Raw genomic sequence first — 24,338 nt, 5'->3', positions numbered from 1 at the left:
TTCCACAATTATTACAGTCAGACTATAAATTCTACACACCCTGCAGATTCATATTGGATTACAATTGTTGTACAGTTAATACTGTGACAGTGAATGCGTCAACAGTCAAGATTCATACTGGATTATAATCACTTTAGACATTGCAGATTCATTATGAATTATATTTCCTTAATTATTACAGTCCAACTGTAAAAAACTACACACTGATGATTCGTACTGCATTTAAGTCACACTGTTGATTCACAATGGATTCTAATCACGCTACTGTTGAACTGTAAAAACTATACACTGCAGATTCATACTGGATAATATTTCCTCAATTATTACAGATCAACTGTAAATACTATGCACACTGCACATTCAAGCTGGATTATAATATTTTAATAATTATTACAGTCAGACTGTAGAGAATACGACACTGCAAATACATACTGGATTATAATGGCTCCACTGCTATTAATTAAAAACTACACATTGCAGCTTTATACTGGGTTGTAACATCTCCACTGCTAGAAATAAAAAAAAACTCGCACTGCAGATTCATACTGGATTGTAATGGCTCCACTGCTAGAAGTTAAAAACTGCATACTTCAGATACATACTGGATTACACTTCCTGCATTAATAGAGTCCAACTGTAAAAACTACACACGGCAGTTTCATACTGGATTATACTTTCTTAATTATTAGAGTCCAATTGTAAAAACTACACATACTGTAGATTTATACTGTATTAAAGCACTCCACAATTACATGTCAAAATCTACACACAGTATGCAGATTCATACTGAATTAAATATTTAAATTTTGTCAGGGCCTTTTCTTGTGCACTGTTTAAGTAAATTGTGTTAGTGCTGTCCTCAAATTCTTGATTCTGAGAAGCTGCTCTATGTTTGTTTTGTAAATAAAATGAACTATTCAGGTACATTTCATGGAAGTCCTTCATACCCAGCGTGCTGTTACCATAAAACACAAGCATCTATTCCACAAGTCTATTCCTTACATTTATTCATTAGAAAAATCACAAACAATACAGCCACATGATAAGCATCAAATCAATACAGATACCAACTGTAATAACAATAATCATAATAATAATAACTTAGTACTGTACATTTCTCTAGTTCTGAAGTGATCTGAGCACTTAAACTGTAAAACAAATTGAACATAGGCAAGGCTAGGCCTGTCACGATAATTACATTATCAACTTATACAATATACAATATATGGATATAGTCTCAACAGATTTTGCTGATCTTTATTTCTAATTTTAGCTCATTTTCTCCCCAGTTTTCAAGGCCAAATAACCAATAAGTGCTCTGTATGAGGGTCAGGACAAGAGCATGCCTCCTCTGATACATGTAAAATTAGACTCCACCCCCTTTCCAACTGCTGAAAATTCAGCGTCAATCGACACCCAATACAATATCTGTGCTGAGGAACATCACACAAACAGTGATGTGGGGATTGAGCTCCATCTACCCAACCAGAGAGAGAATGGCAAAAAAGAGAATTGTGCTCTCTCGGACTCTGGCTGCTGATGGAAAACAGAAAGATCTGGGATTTAGCTGATGATCCTTGAATCACAGTGACAGTGCCTTGGTGTGCTAAATCAGTCAGAACTGTTTTATATATTTAGGACATTTTGAATTTTTTTATATTTATATTTTGGCATATGTTTGCAATAGTGTTAATAATTAAGATTAATCTTAAATATCATTGCTCTTTAAAATGACATAATATTGCACTACAATTATGCATTTATTTTATCATTATATCAATGGCATAAAAATGTCTTAAAATAACAATAATATCACAATTTATCTAAATTATTTTAAGGACAATATATTATCTAAAAAACAAACAAACAAAAAAGCCCCACAGTTATTGAGACAGGCCTAGCTACAGTATATCAATACTCCACCATCCAGCTGAGCAATAATAGTCCATGTTAAACTGCACAAACTGTACCTAAACTCATAATCACCACCAACTAAGAGGTAGACGGATGCAAACACACATTAAATAATATAAGAAACATAGAGATGGGCCTGTCCGCAGACTTTTGGCACATTCTGTAGGTTTGTTTTGTTTTGGTGTGGCTCGGCGTTAAGCTATGAAAACAATCCAATCTCTCTTCATCGTTTAAAAATACTCATCTGCCCTGCAGTGCACGGGACACCACTGTAACACACACCACGAGTATATACACACATGCATGGACGCATACAGCCATGCACACAAACGCTGACTACCGGCCAAAGGTTTAGGACACTCTCCATTTTTGACATTTAAAAGTCCAGTTAATAACCTGAAATGGTCCAGGTTCAAATTCAGTAACCTAAAATTATACAAATATAAGAAATGAGGAATAGCTAAAAACTGAAAAATAATTAAACAAAGACACATTTCAATTAGAATAATTTGTAGAAACAATTAGTTTTTTTCCCCACACTTAGAATATCCAGATTATCAATCAACTATCAAGGAACATATAGTTTCTGGTCTATTTTCATACATAAGGTGCATTATGCGACACTAGTAAGGAACAGGGGTGTCGCCATGTTTTTCTTCTAATTCAGCGCCTCAGAAAACAAAACTGTAATTCTTAAAAAAAAAGCCACACTTTTCTTTCAAAGTCAAATGAGCGTTAGATATTAATCTACACAGATTTCTCTACTGAAAAACATTTATTTGGTTGAGTAAAGCACTTCCAATTTATTTACAGTAAGCTTATTTACAGAGGTTTTCACTAAGGATGGCTATAGCAGCATTAGCATAAGCTGCTAACTCCCCAACAGAATTTAACTAAGAGACCTACTAAGAGTGTTCCGGTAAGACAGGGCGATATTATCTAGCAGTCTCGTCCCACATAGCTTGTTTTAACAAAGTAAACATGCAGGCTACACGCCGATAATACTCACCTCTGAACGGCAAAAGAGCTAGCGCTGCAGTTAGCAGCTAAGCTAATGCTGCTTCAGCAGTGCTAGCCAGGGTTAGCAGCAGGCTGCTGTCCAATAATACTCACCACTGAACTGCGAAAGAGCTAATTTAGCAGTCTATGCTAATACTGCTCCAGCCTCAGTGCTGGAGAACTAAACTAAAACTCCTGTATAACTCTGTACTTTAGTGGAGTGGCTTTACTGCTCCTTAATACCTGACTGGTAGAATTTATACACAAGGCGCACCAGACTATAAGGAGCACTGATCATTTTTGGGAAAATTAAAGGATTTTAAGTGCATATATGTGCCATCCTCATTCTTTTTCCCCTATCCAAAATTTACACTTCAGACCTCTTTGAATCCTTGCTAAATATTTTATTTAAACTTATTTTTTTTATGTCATCTATTGCTTTGTTTATTTAACTCATTATTTGTAAGACGCTTTGAATAAAAGTATCCACTAAATGCAATGCATTTAATGTATTGTTGAGAAAGACCCCACCACCCAAATGATAACAGCTGCTCTGTGGTGGTCTATCCTATTGAAGAACAAGGAGAAATTAGGATAATAATAAAGTATGGAAAGAAACAAGATACAGGACTACAATCTGTATTAATAGAACTAAAAAAAGGCTTATATTATCAGTGTAACTGAAAAAATGTACAAGGAGGTGGTCATAATATTCTGACTGGACTGTGTATTAATATAATGTAACAAGTCATTGGTTAACAACCTCTAGCTGGTTAAAAGTCTTTGGCTAAAATGATGAGGGGTAGGAATGGTTCAGCGGTTAGAGAACATATGCAAAAAGTATATGTGTGCGTGTTCTAAAACTTTTGGCCGGTAGTGTACATATATAAACGCATACACACATGCATTCACACACGCACACTCATATGCGCACACATATATGCTTTACCACTCTTACGACGAACATGCCATCAGACATCTACGTACACATACATCAGTACATACATAAGGCAAGCGCTCTCATGCAAAGCCAGGTAGGTAGCCACTGGGCTAACCTCCAGCTCACTGTCCCACTCAGAACAGGTGCGGACCGATGACATCATAAAGCGGCCCACTGCGGAGCATTCAGTGTGTGTGTGTGTGTGTGTGTGTGTGTGCGTGTGATTTGTCTTGCTGGGTTTGTGCAGTCCGGTCACTGCTTTATAAAGTCAGATTTATGGCCGCCGTCATTAAACCCGACATACGGTTCTGATCCAAAAACAACAAAACCCAAATTACACTTTAAACTCATTTATAATACAAGTCTAAGGGCAGTGTGTGGCAGAATTCTGGGAATGAACTAAAGAACACTCTACCCTGTACTCTAACAGTACAATTCCCAAAGTGTCCATATACATATTTTTGGATGTTAATGTATTGGATGTCCGTAATTATTTTATTATAAATAAACAAATATAAATAAAGAAATAGAAAACATTCTCTCATTTAAGACTGATTAATTGTAACATAACAAAGACAATTTATTCAAAATGGGCTTTTTTTTTGCCATTTAGTGTTAGTGCTTTAAAATTTTAATAATGTTAACAGATAATTATTTTTATTAAAAAATGATTATAATAACCTTTTCATCATATGGTTGCTTTAAGATGACCAAAAACTCAACCAATTCTACATATTTACAGCTTAACTTACTTAGTAAGTCTATAAGTGTTATATATGTAAATGAAATATTTTCTGATTGGCTATTCTGCCCTATTGTACCTTGTTTTAAAAGCAATATGGCTAAAGCACTAATCAGCTGTTCAATTTTCAGTGTGAATGAGTGACATAGGTTTAAAAATTGAAATGTGTTGTTTTTTGTGATATCACAAAGATAATTAATCAAAAATTAGTATTTTTCCAATTTAGTGTCAGAATATTGAGTGTTTTGAAATTCCAAAATTCAGTTTTAAATGATGGCACTGAAAAACAATGTTGCAGTTCCACAGGCTTAAATTATGACTATAAGTGTTTAGACTGAAAAATGATTAAAAACACTGTTGACTTGAGAGTGTTCAGAACTGATGCATTATAATTTGTTATTATTATAAATGGCCACTTCAATGTTAATAGTTTTGGCACAATGATTTATCACATTTGTAACACTTCAGGGCTTAAATCAGTCAACTAGGCTGAAGCTCAGTTTATCCATGGTCACTTCATGTGAGTAGTATCTGGATTGGAAGCTGATAAGGTTTTAACCACATGCATTTACACTTGGTAGTCACCTCCTGAAGTGATTTGAGTGATCACATCGCTTCTGTTTTAAATGCGCCTTGGGAGCATTTATCAAGGTATCTGCGGGTAAGCATAAATTAAATGTAGATTTAATTTTAATATACCTTAAAAAATATTACCACATTTTTTGGATAATAAAGCCCACTGGATTATAAGGCGCAATAAGCAACACTAGTAAGGATGCCCTACATTGAAGTGATTAAGGGTGTCGCCATGTTTCCCTTATAATAGGGAAGCTGGGGGAAGGGAATAAGTATACAAAACTGCAATTCTTAAAAACATATATATTTTTAATTTAAACGAGCACTGGATGTTAATCTACACAGATTTCTCTTCTGAAAACTGTTTATTTTGGTGAGTAAAGTGCTTCTGTTTATTTACAGTAAGGTTAGATTTCCAATATTTTGCTACGGCTAAATTTTCAGTTATTCCAGCACTAAGGCTGGGTGCAGCAGCATTAGCAGTAGCTGCTAACGAAAGTGCTAGTGAGATGTAAATGCTAATTCTGCTGCCCCCAGCCTTAATGCTGGAGAAAGTTCACTGAAAACTAATCTTCATCACACTGTACTTCAGCAGAGTTGCTTTACTGCTCCTTAATACCTGACTGGTGGAATTCATACATAAGGAGCACCGCATAAGACGCATTGTCAATTTTTGGAAAAATTAAAGAATTTTTAAGTGTGCCTCATAGTACAAAAAATATGGTAAGATATTTGCAATAGCAAAATTGCAAAAAGCACATAGCGTCAGTAGTAAGTTTACAGAATGTTTACAATAAGGGCTATCCAACCAGTTTTTGTTAAATTAAAGAACTTTAGTACCACAAACCTGACTCACAAACCTGACAATAGCACTACTCAGAATTATTAATAGTATTGTTGATTCCATTTTCAGTTTGTCATTAAATTAGGAAGCTAACTTGCAAATAAAATGTGGAAATTGCGAAATGCCAAGAACTTAAGCCCTTTTGTTAGATTTTAAGAGTTAAAAGTAATTTATGCCTTTTTGACACATTTTAAGGATCCATAGACACCATAGTATACAGTTGTTTTTATGTGGTTTGGTCCATATCCCTATTTGATTCTGATACTCAAATCACATGAAGTGGCTAGGCGTAAACGGGGTCAAAGAGCCCTCAGACTGTAATGATTGTGTTGCTAGCTTATGCTGGTACCGTGCAAGATTTCCGGAATCTTTCATCCACTATACAATCATCTCAACACAAAACACAACCAGTAAACAAAAAAAGATTAAAACAAACTCTCCCAATTTTTCTCTCTCTCTCTGTTCCATTGCATAGCTCAGCATGCCAGCCGCAGATTTGTCAATTCGCTGCACATTTACGAGATTCACGGACGCCTGCCGAAACCATATCACACTGAAATTCAGAGCGACCAAAAACATTTCCACATGTCTGTGAATAGAAAATCTCGCATGGTAAAAGATTAACGGGTTCTGGGACAGGAATCTGTACAACTCTAGAATGCATGATGTTGGTAAATAAACAGGTCAGTCTGTTGATGACCGCATCAGCAGCACTAGTGTCGTTCCAGGAAAGCTGCAGGGGAGCTAGTTCAGGCTGGACGTCTTCAGTGGAAGTTGCTGACGTGACATTTGACGTCGTCGAGGCCCAGAACGGTGCCGTGATCCGCGCTGCTGCTCTGATTCTTCTTTTCGGAACAGCGACACAGCTTGTACTTGGCCACCTGAGAGAAAGAAAGACAGAAAGAGAGAGAGAAAGAGAATAAGAGAGTCTCATCTCATCTCATCTCATTGTCAACCGCTTAATCCGTGAAGGGTCGCGTGGGGGCTGGAGCCTATCCCAGCAGGCATTGGGCAGAAGGCAGGATACACCCTGGACAGGCCACCAATCCATCGCAGGGCAGACGGACACAGACAGACACACAGACACATTCACTCACACACTCACACCTAAGGGGCAATTTCAATCAAGTTCCAATTAGCCTGAACGTGCCGTCTTTGGACTGTGGGAGGAAACCGGAGAACCCGGAGGAAACCCACGCAGACACAGGGAGAACGTGCAAACTCCACACAGAAAGACCCGGGTCGCCCCAGCCGGGAATCGAACCCAGGCCGTCTTGCTGTGAGGCGGAAGTGCTACCGACTGCGCCACTGTGCCGCCCCAGAATAAGAGAGTGAGAGAGAAAAAGAGAATTTTAAACAAACATGAGGAGTGTCCACAGACAGATTTGCTAAAATTATGAAAAATATACAGAATTAGAAACTCGGATTACAGAAAATGCATGGAGAACAGCAAACCACAGCCCTCCACACTGTACAGTTGTTGTCAAGGTGCTGCAGGGAGACGAGTAGGTGGACACAATAGCGAGTAATATTTATTAACAAACAAAGAAACAGAACTAAAACAACAAGGAAACACAGATTAAACCTTAGACAAAGAAGCATGCAACCTGACTAACGTTAAACACGCACAAGAACCGACAAGGGAACACAGAAACAAAGGGGCTATATATACAGAAGTAGACAGAAAACACCTGGGGACAGGTAACGAGGGGGCAGAATTACAAATAGAAACACAGATATAGACCAGGAAAGACACAGAAGAGGACGAGAAATTAGTGTTTACCCAGCAGAGAAACAGTGGGTAACACCTACCTCACAATTACAAGTAACACTGTGAACCTTTTTGTTATTTTTATTTTTATTTTTATTTTTTTAAGTAAAAATGTAAGAATATTACACTTTTAAAAGTATGGTTTAAAAAGGGGGTTATGTATGTATATTAATGCATACACATTTTATTATTTCTATCTTTTTGTAAATTTGGCATTTCTTTACATTAGTACTGTTGGAAATTTTTTATCATTAACACAGCACTGCACATTCAGACTTTAATCTTAAAAACTTAAAAAATCTTAATTTCTTTATAACCATGTACACATGTATGTATATATCTTAATAACTGTGTATACATTGTAACATTTAATTTGTTTTTTTGTCTATTTTATATTAAATTATTAGTTCTATTTTTTCAATCTTATTTGTCTGAAAGGTTATATATAAATAAAGTTTGATTGATAAGTTTGATGATAAAATAAAAAAACACCATGTCAAGGCCATACAGTACTGCTAACTGGACTAGTAAAAATACTGGGGTCTTCTAAAACACATGACTGGTAGTGTATCATTCATGTGGCTTATAAAATAACTATAAAAAACTAATTTTAAAAGTCAATAGGGTCTACCAGGGCTGTTTTGAAGCACCTCTAGACCTGCCACTAGGCAGCTCCACATCCACCCACTTCCTCATCCAGTTTTTCTAGTTTTGGCTTTATTACACCCGTAAGAGTATAAACCTCCATAAACCTTATCCAAAAACAATAAGAGCCAGATGAATCCGCTCGAGCTCTTCTCAGAACGTGTTTATGATGTCAGCCTCATTAACAAGAACACAAAATACTAACATTAACTGATGTGCTTGATTGGTCTCTGGACAAAGCAGTGCGTAGACAAAAAAACGCACCATTCGAGCTCAGCGCTCTACCTAAACAGAAAAAAATTCTTTGTAGAAAATGAGTCTGACATTTTAACAGGACGTCTAAAGGGAAATTTGGTCTAATGAGCCGCGTGGGTGTAGCAGGTCCAGAAGCAAATAGTAATTGCAGGATCTTCCCCCGAGTACTCATTATTAAACAGCTCAGGTCTCTCTTAAAGGCTTTTTTTTTTTGCAGAGCTTAGCCTGGCACTTGCACATACTTGTCTAAATGCTTGAATACAGAGGCAGCGTGTATTAATGAATGCTACATGATTGGTTATTTGAATAGTCTGTGGCCTGGGACTGGAACATATTACATTTGTAACTCAATATCAGGTAAATGTACTGTGGTCTAGAGCAGGAGTTCTTTAACCTGGGTGTCACAACCTTGATGTAGTCCCTCTAAACTCTAAATTTGCAAGAGTGATGCAAATTTAGAGCATTTTTTCCCATGCTCTAAAGTCAGATCCGGACACTAGCTTTTTCCATTTTAATACAGACTCTGATGAAGTGTTTCAAAACAATCAGGGTTCTTGCAACATTTTGAAAGTCAAATTTTATGCTTTTTAAGACCTCAATAAATATAATTTAAAACCCAAAAATGCAGACCAAAATTATTTATTTATTATACTCTTAGTCAAGACTTATTTTGACCTTCCAGTTAGCTAGCCCTCTGTTAACCTTAGTTCTCTCCCCGGTAACGGTGCTAGCTCGCCACTAGCGTTAGTATGTTAGCCAGCTCACTGCTAATGTTAGCTAGCGCTCCGTTCACCTTAGTTCTCTCACTGTTAATGTAGCTAGCTCGCAGCTAAAGTTAGTATGTTAGCTAGCTCGCCACTAACGTTAGTTAGCTCACTGTTCATCTTAGTTCTCTCCCTGTTAACATAGCTAGCTCGCTGCTAACGTTAGTATGTTAGCTAGCTCTCCATTGACCTTAGTTCTCTCCCCGGTAATGCAGCTAGCTCGCCACTAATGTTAGTGTGTTAGCCAGCTCACTGCTAACGTTAGCTAGCACTCCGTTTACCTTAGTTCTCTCACTGTTAACGTAGCTAGCTCGCCGCTAAAGTTAGTATGTTAGCTAGCTTGCCACTAAGGTTAGTTAGCTCTCTGTTCATCTTAGTTCTCTCCCTGTTAACGTAGCTAGCTCACCGCTAAAGTTAGTATGTTAGCTAACTCGCCGCTAATGTTAGCTAGCTCTCATTAATCTTAGTTCTCGTCCCGGTTTGTTGTGGGCCACTGTGTTTTCCCAGCATTAAATGTACAGTAAATTTAAGACAATTTAACACCACATTTTAATTTAAGGACCCGCGGGAACCCTATTTTCTAATTTGACATCGCTAGTTTTTCTCCTAGTCTTTTTTTCTAGTGTTTTGTTTTGTCAATGTAATAAAGTTTCCTGTATTTAGGCTGTCTACTTCTCTCATCCTCTCACAAGATGAAATTAAAAAAATGGATTATCAGATCAGATAAGATCAGACGATTGGTTACCTCATACAGATAGTCAAAAAGCTCAAGAATGGTGAGGATGCTTGCTCCAATGAAGAGTCCCATCTGTCCCCCGATATCACCTAGAGAAATGAACACACAAACACACACACACACACACACACACACACACACACACACACACACAGTTTTAACCCAAGATATTTAATGTTTTATCTGTTCAACTTTTCACCTTTTCATTAATTAATATACTACATCCATTCCTGCATTACCAGCCTGCAAAACAAATAAAGTTGGGGGATAATAATGAGGTAAAAACATATAAATAATATGATTTCAAACAGATGTTTCTCAATGAAATATTGAAAGGGATTTGTATATTTATCAACTGATCACCCCTGATCTCTGATGCCTGAAACCACACTGCATCAAAAACTGTAATTCCTCCACACTCTTAAACAAACCCTAACTCCTAGAGGCATCTGTAGATTATCCATAGAAGACTATCAGATTAAAGCCTGACCACAGTTCAATCAAAACCAGTGACTGATGGACTTACCCAGAAGACCTGCCACTTCATAAGCTTTCCTCTGCTCAATGGTCTCGTAGTTCAGAGCTTCAAAAAAGACGTCCAGCACCAAAACGTTGTCTCTGCAGATACAGAAACACACAGCAGTTTGGTTGGCATCAAAAAACTGTACACAAGCACACCTCACACACCTTTTAAATTTTAAAATTTCTCTTGTTTTTTTCCCAGTTTATCTGGCCGATTGTCCCACCTACTCCAACAATTGTGAAATCAGCTATTGACTCTTTTTGAACTGTTGCTGATGCAGCATTGCTGAGCAGCATCAGCAGGAAAGCGCAGCAACTCAGTTCTCATACATCAGCTCACAGACGCAGCCTTGTGTTGATCGACATCACCCTTTGGAGTGATGATGGGAAAGAACACCATCTACCCACCCATAGAGAGCAAGACCAATTGTGCTCTCTCTGGGCTCTGGCAAGCTGATGGCAAGCTGCATGACTGGGATTTAAACCAGCGATCTCCCGATCATAGTTGCAGCGCCTTAATCCGCTGGACCATCCCCTACAATGCTGTTTCTGAGACACTGACATTTTACGATCATTGTTTTGGATACAGGATCTTAGGGGAGGCTCCTGTAAAACAAATTCATAGTCGTTTTTTAACCCACATTTGTTTGTCATTTTATTTTTATTTTTTCTCCTATTAACTCCTACTTATTTTCACACATGACCAAGCCATAAAGGTCCCCAAGCTCTAATCCACAGCTATACTGACCACACTTATTTGTTTGTCATTCTTTCATCCCTCCTTCCTCCCATTAACTTCCATTCATTCACAACAACCAGTTGTAGGAACCACTTGAAACAAAACTGGAAGTACAAACCACCAAGTAACACCTTAGCAACTGACACATTACCACAGCAAACGCATAGATCAACAGACTGACTGCTGCAACATCTTAGCAATAACTTAGCAACCACTTCGCAACAACAAAACAACCATCTTGAACACCATAGCAACAACTTAGCAGCACTTTAGCAACCACCTAGCAACGCCTTAGCAACAGCTTAGCAACCAGCTAGCATCCATTTACCAACATTTAACAACATAACAACCACCTGGGACATCATAGCAACCACCTCGCAACCCTTTTGGATACCACAGCAGTCAACTATCAGCAATGACTTTGGATATCATAGCAATGACCTAGCAGAATGTTAAACATCACTCTGTAACACATTAGCAACCACCTGGCAACACCATACAAACCAGCAGGGACACCATACCAACCACCTTGCAACACCTTATCAACTTAGCACTTAGCAGCAAGTAACTGGTGGGAACCACATTAGCTGCTCAACCTTCCTGAGTTTGCTTCAGGAAATGTACTTTTCTAGTTTTTTAGATATTATTATTACTGTGGCAAGTAGAAAATAATTAACATTAAACCACAAAACAAACAAAATGTATCTTCTGGCACTTTTATTTTCTGGACAATTAAAAATACTGTATGTTCCGTCATGCAAATATGTCAAATAAGCTCGTTAAAGCTTATGTAAATGAGGCTGCAGGCAGACTTTAGCTCGTTAAAAAAGTTTCCGGCTGGATACAGTGTGGACATTTTCCAATATGGCACTGTTTACAATGTGTCAGTTCCTTTCTTCACGCTGTGGAGCACACAGCACTCAGCACCTCAGACAGTTACACACACTAAACACATTCAGCGCTAAACTGTGCAGCCGAAGCAGACGCAGCACTCACGCGATGTACTTCTCGGACTTGCTGAACTTCTTGGCGAGGTACTTGGCAGAGGCTTTGCTGGGGATCTTGACGAAGGAGAGCTCTTTGCTGTAGCGGGTGGTGTTACACGGAGTCTCACACAGGCAGTAGTCATTATCCCGCTCCACCAGGAAATCTCAGGAAAACAGAAACACAAAAACACTTTTATTCCAGCACTCAGAACAACTCGTTCTCTAAATGGTGGAGAGCAGGAGAACATAATGATGCTGAGGTCGGCTCCAGCTGCTCTCAGGACTCTCAACACAGATCATTTATAAACGGCGCTGGACGATTTATAGTCTGTATATGGTATACCATTACTTCTAAACTGCAGTATAGATTTTAAGCTTTAGCCACATAGATATATAACAAAAGCTGCAGTTCTAAAGTTCATGTTGAGCTTAAAAATGCAACCAGAATTTAGAAATGGTTGGGACAGAAGGGAAAATGCAATAAAACAAAGACTTTTTATGGTCTATCTGTTCGACTTTTATTTTCATTTGTCAATACACATCCATTCCTGCCTTTCAGGCCTGCAAAACATTAAAAAAAAATGCTGTAAAGGTAAAGCTTTTACTACCTTAACTTTAATAGTGCCATTCCTTCTCAAAACGTTTTAAAGACATTTAAAATTAGCATTAGCTGCTAAGCGCTAGCTCTTTTGCCGTTTAGTATCTTTCACCGTGAGTATATCTGACTGTAGCCCGCGTGTTTACTGTGTTAAAAAAAAGCTAAGTAGGATAAACAGCTAGCTAATATCAGCTGGGTTAGCCACTAATGCTAATGCTGCTGCACCTAGCCTTAGTGGAAATCTGGAAATCTAAGCTTACTGTAAAAACAACGTAGGTGCTTTACCCATCCAAATAAACAGTTTTCAGGAGAGAAATCCGTGTAGATTACAGTTTATAGACCTGCTGAATTAGAAGAGAAACATGGCAACACCCCTGTTCCTTACTAGTATCACATAATGCGCATTATTACCCAGTGCATCTTGTATGAAATGTATGAAAATAGACCAGAAAATAGATGTTTATTGATAATGCGCCTTATAATGTGGTGCACCTTTTAGTGTAAAAAAAAAAACACAGACCTAGCCCATTCCTCCATACAGAACAGCTTCAACTCAAGGATGGTGGTGAAAATGCATGTATATTTAAAATTTAATGAAATTGAGCAGATAAAACAGATAATATGTTTTGGGTTCACACTCCCTGCAATCAACTAAGATTCAAAGTGTATATAGAACACATTGCATATTATGTAGATTATGTTAGAAACTAAATAATCTCGAGTAACGCACATTAATAATGTTGCCTCTTACCAAGGGCTGGATGTGCACATTCCTTATACAGCTCCGGGGTGCAGTACGGTGCATCACCTGAAGGGGCAGTAATGAGAAACATGCCATTTCATCATTAAGTACAGAAATTACAGCAGCTTTATTTTTATCTGCACCAGATAAGCACAGATGCCTGTATTTTTTTCTACATCCTGGAGAAGCTTCTAGTGAAGTGTTTTGGATGTGAGTGCAGTTACAGTGGCCAGAAAGCTGATAACTGGTGATTTGCTGCCTTAACCCTTTCAGACCCTGTCTCCATTATAATATATTTCATATTCACTTCTTTTTTCAAATGTTTTATTGCACATAACACTAACTTAGGAATTGTTGTTAATCAGAATAGACTACTAACGAGCCAATGAAAAAGTTTATAAGCCAATGAATATCTTAGCCCCGCCCACTGCACTGGAATAAAACAGCATTAGAGCCAAAGAGGCAAATTAAAAGAGCTCATTTTCACGAATTGTATGTGATTTTTAATCACACTATAAATCATTTTTTATTTTAGTGTGTAGGGATGGTATGTGAACAAAAAGGTCAATATTAAATCTAAAATAAAAATAAAACAGGGTTCCAATGCAATAGATGTAAAAAATAGTTAGCTGTTTTAGTTAATTGGATTTAATGTTTTTAGATTTTAAATTTGAATATTAGAGTTTTTATTTTGTGTGCATTGCAGACAGAAAACAGTGTTGTAAATATAATTTATCTATGTCCATCACTGGCACCAAATTCAGGTCTGAAAGGGTTAAATAATGTTCAAAAACAGAAAACTATAATAATGTCAATAAAAGTACCGTATTTTTCGGACTATAAGGCGCACCGTATTATAAGACGCACTTTCAAAGAACGCCTATTTTCTGCTATTTTTCCATACATAGGGCGCATCGCATTATAAGGCGCGTTAAGTGACACTAGAAAGGGTGCCTATATCAAAGTGAACAGGGGTGGCGCCATGTTTCCCTTCCCCCACCGGGGGTGGTCGCTTGCCGGTGGAGCGTCTCAGTATACAAATCTAACGTTAGCTCTTTCAAAGTCAAACGAGTGCTGGATATTAATCTACACAGATTCCTCTCCTGAAAACTGTTTATTTGGGTGAGTAACGTGCTTCAGTTTATTTACAGTAAGCTTAGATTTCCAGATGTCCACTAAGGCTTGCTGCACCAGCGTTAGCATAGCTATCCGCTAGCACGCTAGCTAGTCACCTAAACTAGTAAAGTTAACCCAAACTTAAACGACAGCGTTACACTGAGTAATCCTGCGTGTTCTGGTAAGACAGTGAGATATTAGCTAGCGATTCGTCCCCCGTAGCTTGTTTTAACACGGTAAACAAGCAGATTACAGGCTGATAAAACTCACCTCTGAGAGAGTTAGCGCTTAGCATCTAGCTAATGCTAGCCAGGCAAAGCAGCACAGACTTACAGGCCGATAACTCACCTCTGAACGGTGAACGCTTAGCGATTAGCATCTAACTCTAATAATACTGCTCCAGCAGTATTAAAAGTGCTAAATTTAGAAAATACTGATCTCTGAACAGTGAAAAAGCTAGCTAGCTAAGCGGTTAGCATCTAGCTAATGCTATTGCTGCTCCAGCCTCGGAGCGGCATGGCTCTGCACGGAGTGTGTGTTTACTGCTCCTTACACCTGACGGGTAAAATTTAGATAATACTGATCTCTGAACAGTGAATAAGCTAGCTAATGCTATTTGCTGCTCCAGCCTCGGAGCTGCACGGCTCTGGACTCTGTATAGCACTGAAACTCTGTATAACGCTGCACGGAGTGTGTGTTTACTGCTCCTTACAACCTGACGAGTAAAATTTAGATAATACTGATCTCAGTGAATAAGCTAGCTAGCTTAGCGGTTAGCATCTAGCTAATGCTATTGCTGCTCAGCCTCGGAGCTGCACGGCTCTGGACTCTGTATAGCACTGAAACTCTCTATAACGCTGCACGGAGTGTGTGTTTACAGCTCCTTACAACCTGACGAGTAAAATCCATACAAAAGGCGCACCGTATTATAAGACGCACTGTCAATTTTTGTGAAAATTAAAAGTTTTTAAGTGCGCCTTATAGTCCGAAAAATACGGTATATGTATTGGTTTTGTATATGTGCAAAAAGGGAGAACTACTGAAACTGTCATTAATTTACCCAAAAACATCAGTTTTAAATAATTAATTCAATAAAATATGTTGTGAGTGTCACACCTTTACCCTTGTATATCTTGAATGTTTTTTTCTTTTTGTCCTTTTTGTTTCTGTCCTGCTTCTCTGCCTATTTGTTTTGTTGTCTTGTCTCTGTCCTTGCCCGCCCTGTCATCAGTGTTCTCACCTGTGGTTGTTTGTTAACCTGCCCCCTTGTTATCTTCCCCAGGTGTTCCCAGTCTCCCAGTGTGTAAATATAAAGCCCCTTTGTTTCAGTATTCTTTGTCTGGTCTTTTGGATGTTTTGTGGTTCCAGTTCTGTGTTTGTCCTTGGCTGTTCTTGTTTGTTCTGTTGTTTCTTGTTTTCTTCTGTTTGCATATGAATGAAGTGGGGCTCTGTGTATATATTTGTGTTCTTACCAGGCATGTGAACCATTCGACAGTTGCAATTCTCAACAAGGTATCGTGTCTCGCAGTCGATGCGGCATGCGCTGATGCTGTAGGCAGTGAAGAAGTCGGAGTCCAGTGTTCCTGTCTTGCAGTTCCCCCAGGGAGGGGGCAGATAGACCAGCTGAAAAGCAGAAACACTGGTATCACAACACTGGATTCAGCATCAGAATCATGTTGGTGCTCCACTAACTGTAATGGAGGTCAAAAAACATGGACATGGAATGGACTCCAAAGTCTTACTGAAGGCATCAAAACTATGAATGAACACATGTGGAGTTTTATGTACTTAACAAAACATTAGCTGTCCTCCACAGTCACCGGACCTGAACCCAATCCAGATGGTTTGGGGTGAGCTGGAGCACAGAGTGAAGAAGGCAAAGGGGCAACAAGTGCTAATAAACACCTCTGGGAACTCCTTGAATTCCTTCAAGACTGTTGGAAAACCATTTCAGGTGACCACCTCTTGAAGCTCATTGAGAGAATGATGCCAAGAGTGTGCAAAGCAGTAATCAGAGCAAAGGGTGGCTATTTTGAAGAAACTAGAATATATATATATATATATATATATATATATATATATATATATATATATATATATATATATATATATATATATATATATATATATATATTTTTTTTTTTTTTTTTTTTTTTTGTTATTTCACCTTTTTTGACAAGTACATAAAACTCCACATGTGTCCATTCATAGTTTTAATGCCTTCAGTGAGAATCTACAATGTAAATAGTCATGAAAATAAAGAAAATGCATTGAAAAAGAAAAGGCGTGTCCAAACTTTTAGGCTGTACTGTATATTCTAAAATGTATTTTTTTAACTAATACTGGTCAACTTTTTAGCTCCTTAAAATCTTCTATAGTATCAAGCCAGTATCAGGCCCTAAATAATATTCAGTACACACACACACACACACACAGGGATCACTGGCAAGTTTATGTTCAATCTGGAAGGAATTACAGGGGCCTTCACACTCAAATACGAGTAAATCCATATAAGAGATTGAAAGGAAGATAGTTTTCACACCCAAACACACACACACACACACACACACACACACACACACACACACTCATAGCGCACCCGCTGCTCTTGACAGGAGACAAAGGTCTGAAACCCCGGAGCAACTCCAAACCCCAGCTGATCGATGAATGGTGGCTCATCCTGACTGTGTACCTGAACTTTAATCCCCGCTTCAAACGAGGTCTCATCTGAGAGAGAGAGAGGAAAAGATGTGTCTAATTTTTAATTACCATGCAATGATATATTTTACAACAGACAATTTTATAATAATATTGGTTTAACCATATATTGACTGACCGATTGACTACGTATCCTTGACCTGGTCTGTACCAGCTCCAGAGCAGTGGTGTTAATGGTACGGCAGGTGCTTTTTTTTTTTTGGTGTTTTTGGATATTTTCAGGTGTATTCAGGCGTTGTACAGATGTTCTTATGTGTGCTCATGTGTTTTCAGGTGTGTTTCAAAGGTGTGCAGTTGTATGAAGGTTTTTAAAGATTTTTTAAAGATTTATGAAGGAGATTTCAGATGTTCTCAGATGTGTAGAGTTTTTTTCCAGGTGTGTTCAGGTGTTCTTCCTTATGTATTGGTGTTCTCAAGTGTGTCAGATGTTTTCAGGTGTTTATCCCTTGTGTGGTGTTCGGGTCTGTGGGACCCGTTTTCATTTTTCATCAAATGATACTAAAAAAATATCTTTACTAACTCAAACTCATTGGCATTGGCTCATTTTTTGTGAAAAACATATATCAAAAGACATTTTTAATAAACACACACTGTACCCCCCCCCCCACCCCCCTACACATTTATATTACATACAGTGTGTTTGGCCAAGGGCTAATAAACATTGCTTCATTTGTAAATTTGAAACTAAACACATTTTCTACTCATATCTTGAGTTTAATTAATTTTCTTTTACATTTTATTAAATAACTAATAAAAAAGAGTAGCACTTTTTGAAAGAAATGTAACATAAGAAAGGTAAAGGGCAAATATTCACCATGTAAGCTGTTTATATTGCTTGCAATTTAGGTGAAGCGAGCATGTGTAAAGCATTTTAATGTAAAATTGCTTAGTTTTGCTGAATTAAATACAAATAACAAAGTAAACGAGTAACAAAAATATGAACACCACACAAGGGTTATATAGGTGTGTTCAGATGTTTATATAGGTTTTGTCTCACCTGTTTCTCCCCAAACTGGCAAGTATTCGTCCTGCTGGATGTCCAGCATGATCTCCAGTCCGCTCCCCATACCCCCCTTCATACTGATCAGCAGCGGCCCAGTCTCACCAGAGTTAAACGTGTAGCACTTCCCATAGCGCGTGAACGCCTGACAACACACACACACACGCACACATACACACGCACACATATTTATATCCAAAAACACAAAACAGTGAGCCTGGGCAGATGGTGGGGGATTATTATATACTGCAGATACAGCAGCAAAATCACATACATCAGCTCTACTGCTACACTCATATATAACATCATTACAGAGAGAGAAAAAAAACAGGGAGAAACAGATGTGGGTTTTCTATCCATTTGTTTATTTAAAAACATGCATAAAACTGAATAAAAAGAATAAAAAATGTTTTTTGGGTGATACTCAATACACAATACTGCCTGTACTAACCTATACTCCTTATGCCACTTTATTCAACCCTATAATCCCTACATTATCCTATACTACCCTATAATGTCATACAATTCTACATTTTCTATGCTATCCTTTACTCTCCTATACTTCCTAAAACACATATTATTATACATTACCCCATACTCACTATACTACCCCGTAATCCTATATCCCCTCTATTACCTTGCACCTGCCCTATACTTGCCTATATTATCCTATACTTCCTACACTATTCTATACTACGTCATTTTCTCATAAACTAATCTATGCTTCCTTTATTACCCTGTAATACCCTATACTGCCCTATAGTACTCTATACTACTCTATACTCTCTTTATTACCCTGTACTACCCTATAGTACCCTACACTACTTCATACTCTCCTATATTACTCTATACACCCTGTGCTGCTCTATACTCCCCACACTATATTATACTACCCTATACTCTCTCTATTACCCTGTCCTTACCCTGTACTACCCTATACACCCTACACTACTCAATACTCTACTATACTACCCTATACACAGGAAATTTGGCAGTGTTAAATCAACACTGTTAGTGTTAAATCAACACTTATTAGTGTTAAACTTTACACTCGCAGTGTTAATTTAACACTAACAGTGTTAATTTAACACTGCCAAATTTCCTGTGTACTTCCTTTATTACCCTGTACTACCATTTACTCCCTACACTACCCTATACTACCCCATACTGTCCTATATTACTCTATACACCCTCTATTACCCTGTACTACCCTATACTCCCCACACTATATTATACTATCCTATACTACTCTATACTCTCTCTATTACTCTGTACTTAGCCTGTACTACCCTATACACCCTACACTACTCCATACTCTACTATACTACTCTATACTTCCTTTATTACCCTTTACTACCCTATACTCCCCTATAGTATCCTATACTACTTCATACTCTCTTATATTTCTCTATACACACTTACTTATACAGCCAATATAATTACTATACTACCTTATAATCCATATACTACCCTATACCTCCTTTGATTACTGATCATGACACACATCCTGACACACAGACAAGTTGCATCTAAATTTTCTGAAATGCTGAACCCAAAGCTGGTCTGAAAGATTGAACTGTCTGGTAGATTTGGGCTCCCAAATGCTTCACATAAGCATTTTATCATTGCTTATAAATGTTTGGATATTGTGAGGAAGAGAAAGAGAAGAAGGGTTGAAAGACTCAAATTTAACTTTAAAATTCGAGAAACTCTTCGACTCTTCGAGAAAAACAGTGCCCTAAAATGTTAATATAATTTCAGTCCTTCCTTTTATTATATCTACTGCTCTGCTAAGAAGAACAATCTTTTCTATTTTACACCTTAAACGTAGCATCACTTTAATGAGGTACATTTAAGACAGAACAGAAAACTGAAACAGAAGCTGGTGAGTACAACAACACCTTTAGCACTTTGATTGACGGTGTTTAGCAAACTTTCATAAATGTTTTAGACCCGTAGTGCAAGAGAGAGAGAGAGGGGGAGAGAGAGAGGGAGAAGGAGCAAGAGAAAGATAAAAAGAGATAAAAAGGCGCAATTTAGACCTGCTGAGAGTTATTGGAGAGATTTGGTTGCTATAGAAACAGAGCATCCACTAAATGAAACAAAGAAAAGCATGAGTACACACACACACATGCACGCGCACACTCACACACACACACACACACACACATATATCTTTTGATGAGTTGATGAAATATTAAAACTATTCTAAGACACATGCCTTTGAGCATCACTTTGTGTTTACTGTTTGTGTGTGGGTGTTGATGAGTGTGTGTTGATAAGTGTGTATGTTTGACCTTAACATTCATCACTGTCCTTTATATAAAAAAAAGACTGACACACACACACACACAGACATATTAGCCCACTGTTTCTAAGTGGCAAAACGCTGCTACTGTGAAGTTTGAATGATGGCACTGCTGGCACAGGATTGTTTCTATCATGCAAAGCAGGGGTGCTCGATATGCATCAAAAAATCTGATGTGCAGTAAATGAGGATCTCACAGGTTTTTTGGCACTTTTTTGACTCATTTTTCAAAGGGTTAGACGTAGTTTGGTGTGTGTGTTTACTGTGCAGCTCTACCTCACAGTACCTCACTGTACCCCACAATACTTCACTCCACTTCACTCTACTAGGGCTCTATGAAATCTGTTTTATTCTTTTGGCAAACTTACAATACTTCACTCTACCTTGCTATACTTAATTCTACCTCACTCTCTGCCTTTAGTTAGGCTGTTTTATTTAGATCTGCCGGAGTCATTTGCCACACTCTGATAATGTTTTATATTCTCTGTTTTACATAAATCCAGTCAAAACTGTTTCCATCTCTCTGCCTTCCTCCGAGTTACTGACTGCCCACCTGTCTGACCCGATACCGATGGATGTTGGACCCTCAGGCTCTCATGTCCTCTGTCTGGCCAGACTGGAAGTTTCTGAAGTCAGCTCTTCTCCATCCACCACCACAGATCAGCTGCTCATCATCCATCTTACTCTATAAGCCATTAGTGGAGCTGCTATACACCTGAATATATAAAACCTATGTGGATGTATGAAAGGCTTTTTAAAATTAATTTAAAAGCCATTTGACCAGTGGTAGGATGGTCCCCCCTTTAATGTGAGTCTTGGTCCTCCCAAGGTTTCTTCCTCCTCCTGCAGCTCTGAGAGAGTTTTTCCTTGCCTCCGCGCTCACTGGGGGTTCTGTATTCTGTATTTTCTATGTTTAATCTTTTGCCTGACTCTTTGTCCTGTAATCATGTTTCTGTAAAGCTGCTTTGTGCCAACACCAGTTGTAAAAAGCGCTAATAAATTTGATTTGATTTGATTTGATTTGATTCACTGTGAAAATTCATAATGATAATAATAAAAATACACTTTGTCTTACAGCACTAATGCAAAGTTTAGACAGTTCATAAAAATTAGTTTTTTGGTCTGCAATTAAATTCTGGAGTCCACCTAATAAGTACCTCTGGTTATAATGTGTGAAGTATAGTTCACGTTTAGATATAGTACTATACATGTATAGCGTAATTGTGACAGACCTTTAGGAAATAATTTAGTATGTGTCAGTTTATACAATATATTGCCCAGCACTACAACATAAGGCATTAATGTAAAAGGACAAAAATTGCCAGGTTTGCTCCGAAGCCGTCAACATCAATCAACCTAAAAGCTCCACCTGCACATAAACTGTTCTGAGTGGTTAAAATGCATGCAAATAAAGTACATATATATTTAATAAGAGAAATTACAGACGCTGGCTTCACATGTTTTTACTTTGCCTTCCAGCACTCTGTAAGCTCCTGTAATTAGCCATTAACTGTGTTTAGCCGGGGCAGGACCACCGGCTGCGTTCACTTTCATTATCACCTCATTACTACTCACAGTAATTCAGAGCACAGAGATCTGTAATACTGAAACACTGTGTTTGGTGCATGCAGCCTGCATACATTTAGGGAGCGGTTCTTCTGAAATCAGGGGTATTAACAGAGTTTTTTCCCTCTTTTGCTGCAGTATCACCCCATACTCCTGTGTAAAGGCTGGAACACTGCTGTGAGGATACTTTGATTGCATTCAGCCACATATGTATGTACAGCTCTTAAAAAAAAATAGACCACTTTAAAATGATGAGTTTCTTTGATTTTACCAAATTGAAAACCTCTGGAATATAATCAAGAGGAAGCTGGATGATCACAAGCCAATCGAATTTTTGCTCCAGGAGTGGTATAAAGTTATCCAAAAGCAGTGTGTAAGACTGGCGGAGAAGAACAAAATATTGATTTCTAAACATAAAAGCTATAAATGACAATATTTTTATTTGGAATTTGGGAGAAATGTTGTCCATGGGGTGTCTTGCACAGCTGTCATTATGTTAATGTAACATTGGGACATGTTTTATCCAACATTAACAAGCCGTTTTTTTTTTTTTTTTCATTTTTACCAGTAATGGAAGAAGTACACAAATCATGCAGTAGAGTTAAAGTAGGAATAATAAAGGTATAACTAATCCAGTAAATGTAGAAATCCTCCCTTTAAATCTAATTAAAAATTGATTAAATTGATTAAAATTAGTTATTAGATTAATCGAAAAATAAAAAGAAACGTTAAATTAATTTGTAATAAATAATCGTACGGTGCAGTGCTAGTAAATACCCACTGCAGAAGATATTTAGCACCCTGTCTGCTTCTCCTGATGGTAAACAGCCTTGTTGACAGAATCTTTGTGGGTGTTATGTAAGAAACCATGAAGAAACGGTTCTGCTTGACTCTTAATGATCCTCTTTAAACCCAGAGCCACATTATCACTTGATGTAAGATCCCACATTTTCCATCAAATAACCCCTTTCACAGCAACTAATGGCGGGAACACAAGAGCGCTGCAATGTTGAGATCTCTGTCACGTCTGAAGAGCGGGCACAGACTGTGTGGGTGCAATAATGACACATGCAGTTACGGCACTTCTGGCCTCCTGCCATTCAGCGAGAGATGCAGATTACTTTCTGACATCTCGGAGCTTCTCTGAACCGAGCGCTCCAGTGTGAAAAGCACTGTCTGTCAAATGACATCTCTTGTGAAGATGGGCTGGGGACCCGGGGACAGGATGTGAGCTGCCTGACAAAAAAAAAAAAAAAAAACGCAGAACACCTGCACCAGGGTTCGGCAATAGGCGGCCTGCGGGCCAGATGTGGCCAGCAAGCATGAAACATCTGGCCTTTGAGGTTGTTTGAACTATAATGAAAGCAAAAAGAAATAAAATGCTCCCCTGGCTAGCTTTTTATTACTTTCCTCCCCTGTCTGTCTGTCACACTCTACATAAGGGGTGGGCGATATGGCCCTAAAATAATATCACGATATTTCATGGTATTAAAGTGATAACGATACTCCTGCCGATATGACAAAAAAAATAAAGATACTAAAAAAATACAAGAATTTTAGCAGATTTGTAACAAAACTCCAAATATCTCCATATATCCAGGAAGTAAAATAAATGATACTGGACAGATATAATCTGTCTCAGTAGATATTTAATAGGAAATGAGAAATGTGTGAATTTTTATTTTGCTTAAAACAGCAAAAAAGTAGAACCCTGTTGTGATAATTTGGGGTAAGTGTTATGGCACGATATTTCAGGGTATAATATCGTTAACGATATTCAAAAATGTTGGCGATATTATCGCGTACGATACGGTGTGGCACACCCCTACACTGCATTACTTTAGTTTCAGCCTGTTC

General features: G+C 38.0%; 2 protein-coding genes across 2 annotated transcripts in view; one reads left to right on the top strand and one right to left on the bottom strand.

The window, feature by feature from the left end:
* Positions 1-24,338, top strand: part of dohh (deoxyhypusine hydroxylase/monooxygenase) — a 133,561-nt gene that overhangs the window by 39,128 nt on the left and 70,095 nt on the right. The window lies entirely within an intron of this gene.
* asic1a (acid-sensing (proton-gated) ion channel 1a) overlaps positions 991-24,338 on the bottom strand; it is a 31,936-nt gene continuing 8,588 nt past the window's right edge. Inside the window, exons 3-10 of the mRNA XM_022670228.2 lie at positions 18,605-18,752; positions 17,489-17,616; positions 16,362-16,512; positions 13,783-13,839; positions 12,444-12,597; positions 10,713-10,804; positions 10,196-10,275; positions 991-6,896 (exon numbers count right to left, since the gene is read on the bottom strand). Coding sequence (XP_022525949.2) covers positions 6,780-6,896; positions 10,196-10,275; positions 10,713-10,804; positions 12,444-12,597; positions 13,783-13,839; positions 16,362-16,512; positions 17,489-17,616; positions 18,605-18,752 — 927 coding nt within the window. The 3' untranslated portion in view covers positions 991-6,779. The remainder of the gene's footprint in view (positions 6,897-10,195; positions 10,276-10,712; positions 10,805-12,443; positions 12,598-13,782; positions 13,840-16,361; positions 16,513-17,488; positions 17,617-18,604; positions 18,753-24,338) is intronic.

This window comes from Astyanax mexicanus, chromosome 12 (assembly GCF_023375975.1).
Source record: "Astyanax mexicanus isolate ESR-SI-001 chromosome 12, AstMex3_surface, whole genome shotgun sequence".
Classification (NCBI taxonomy): domain Eukaryota; kingdom Metazoa; phylum Chordata; class Actinopteri; order Characiformes; family Acestrorhamphidae; genus Astyanax; species Astyanax mexicanus.
Note: the sequence above shows the minus strand (reverse complement) of the source record. Positions and strands in the feature narration are given on the sequence as shown.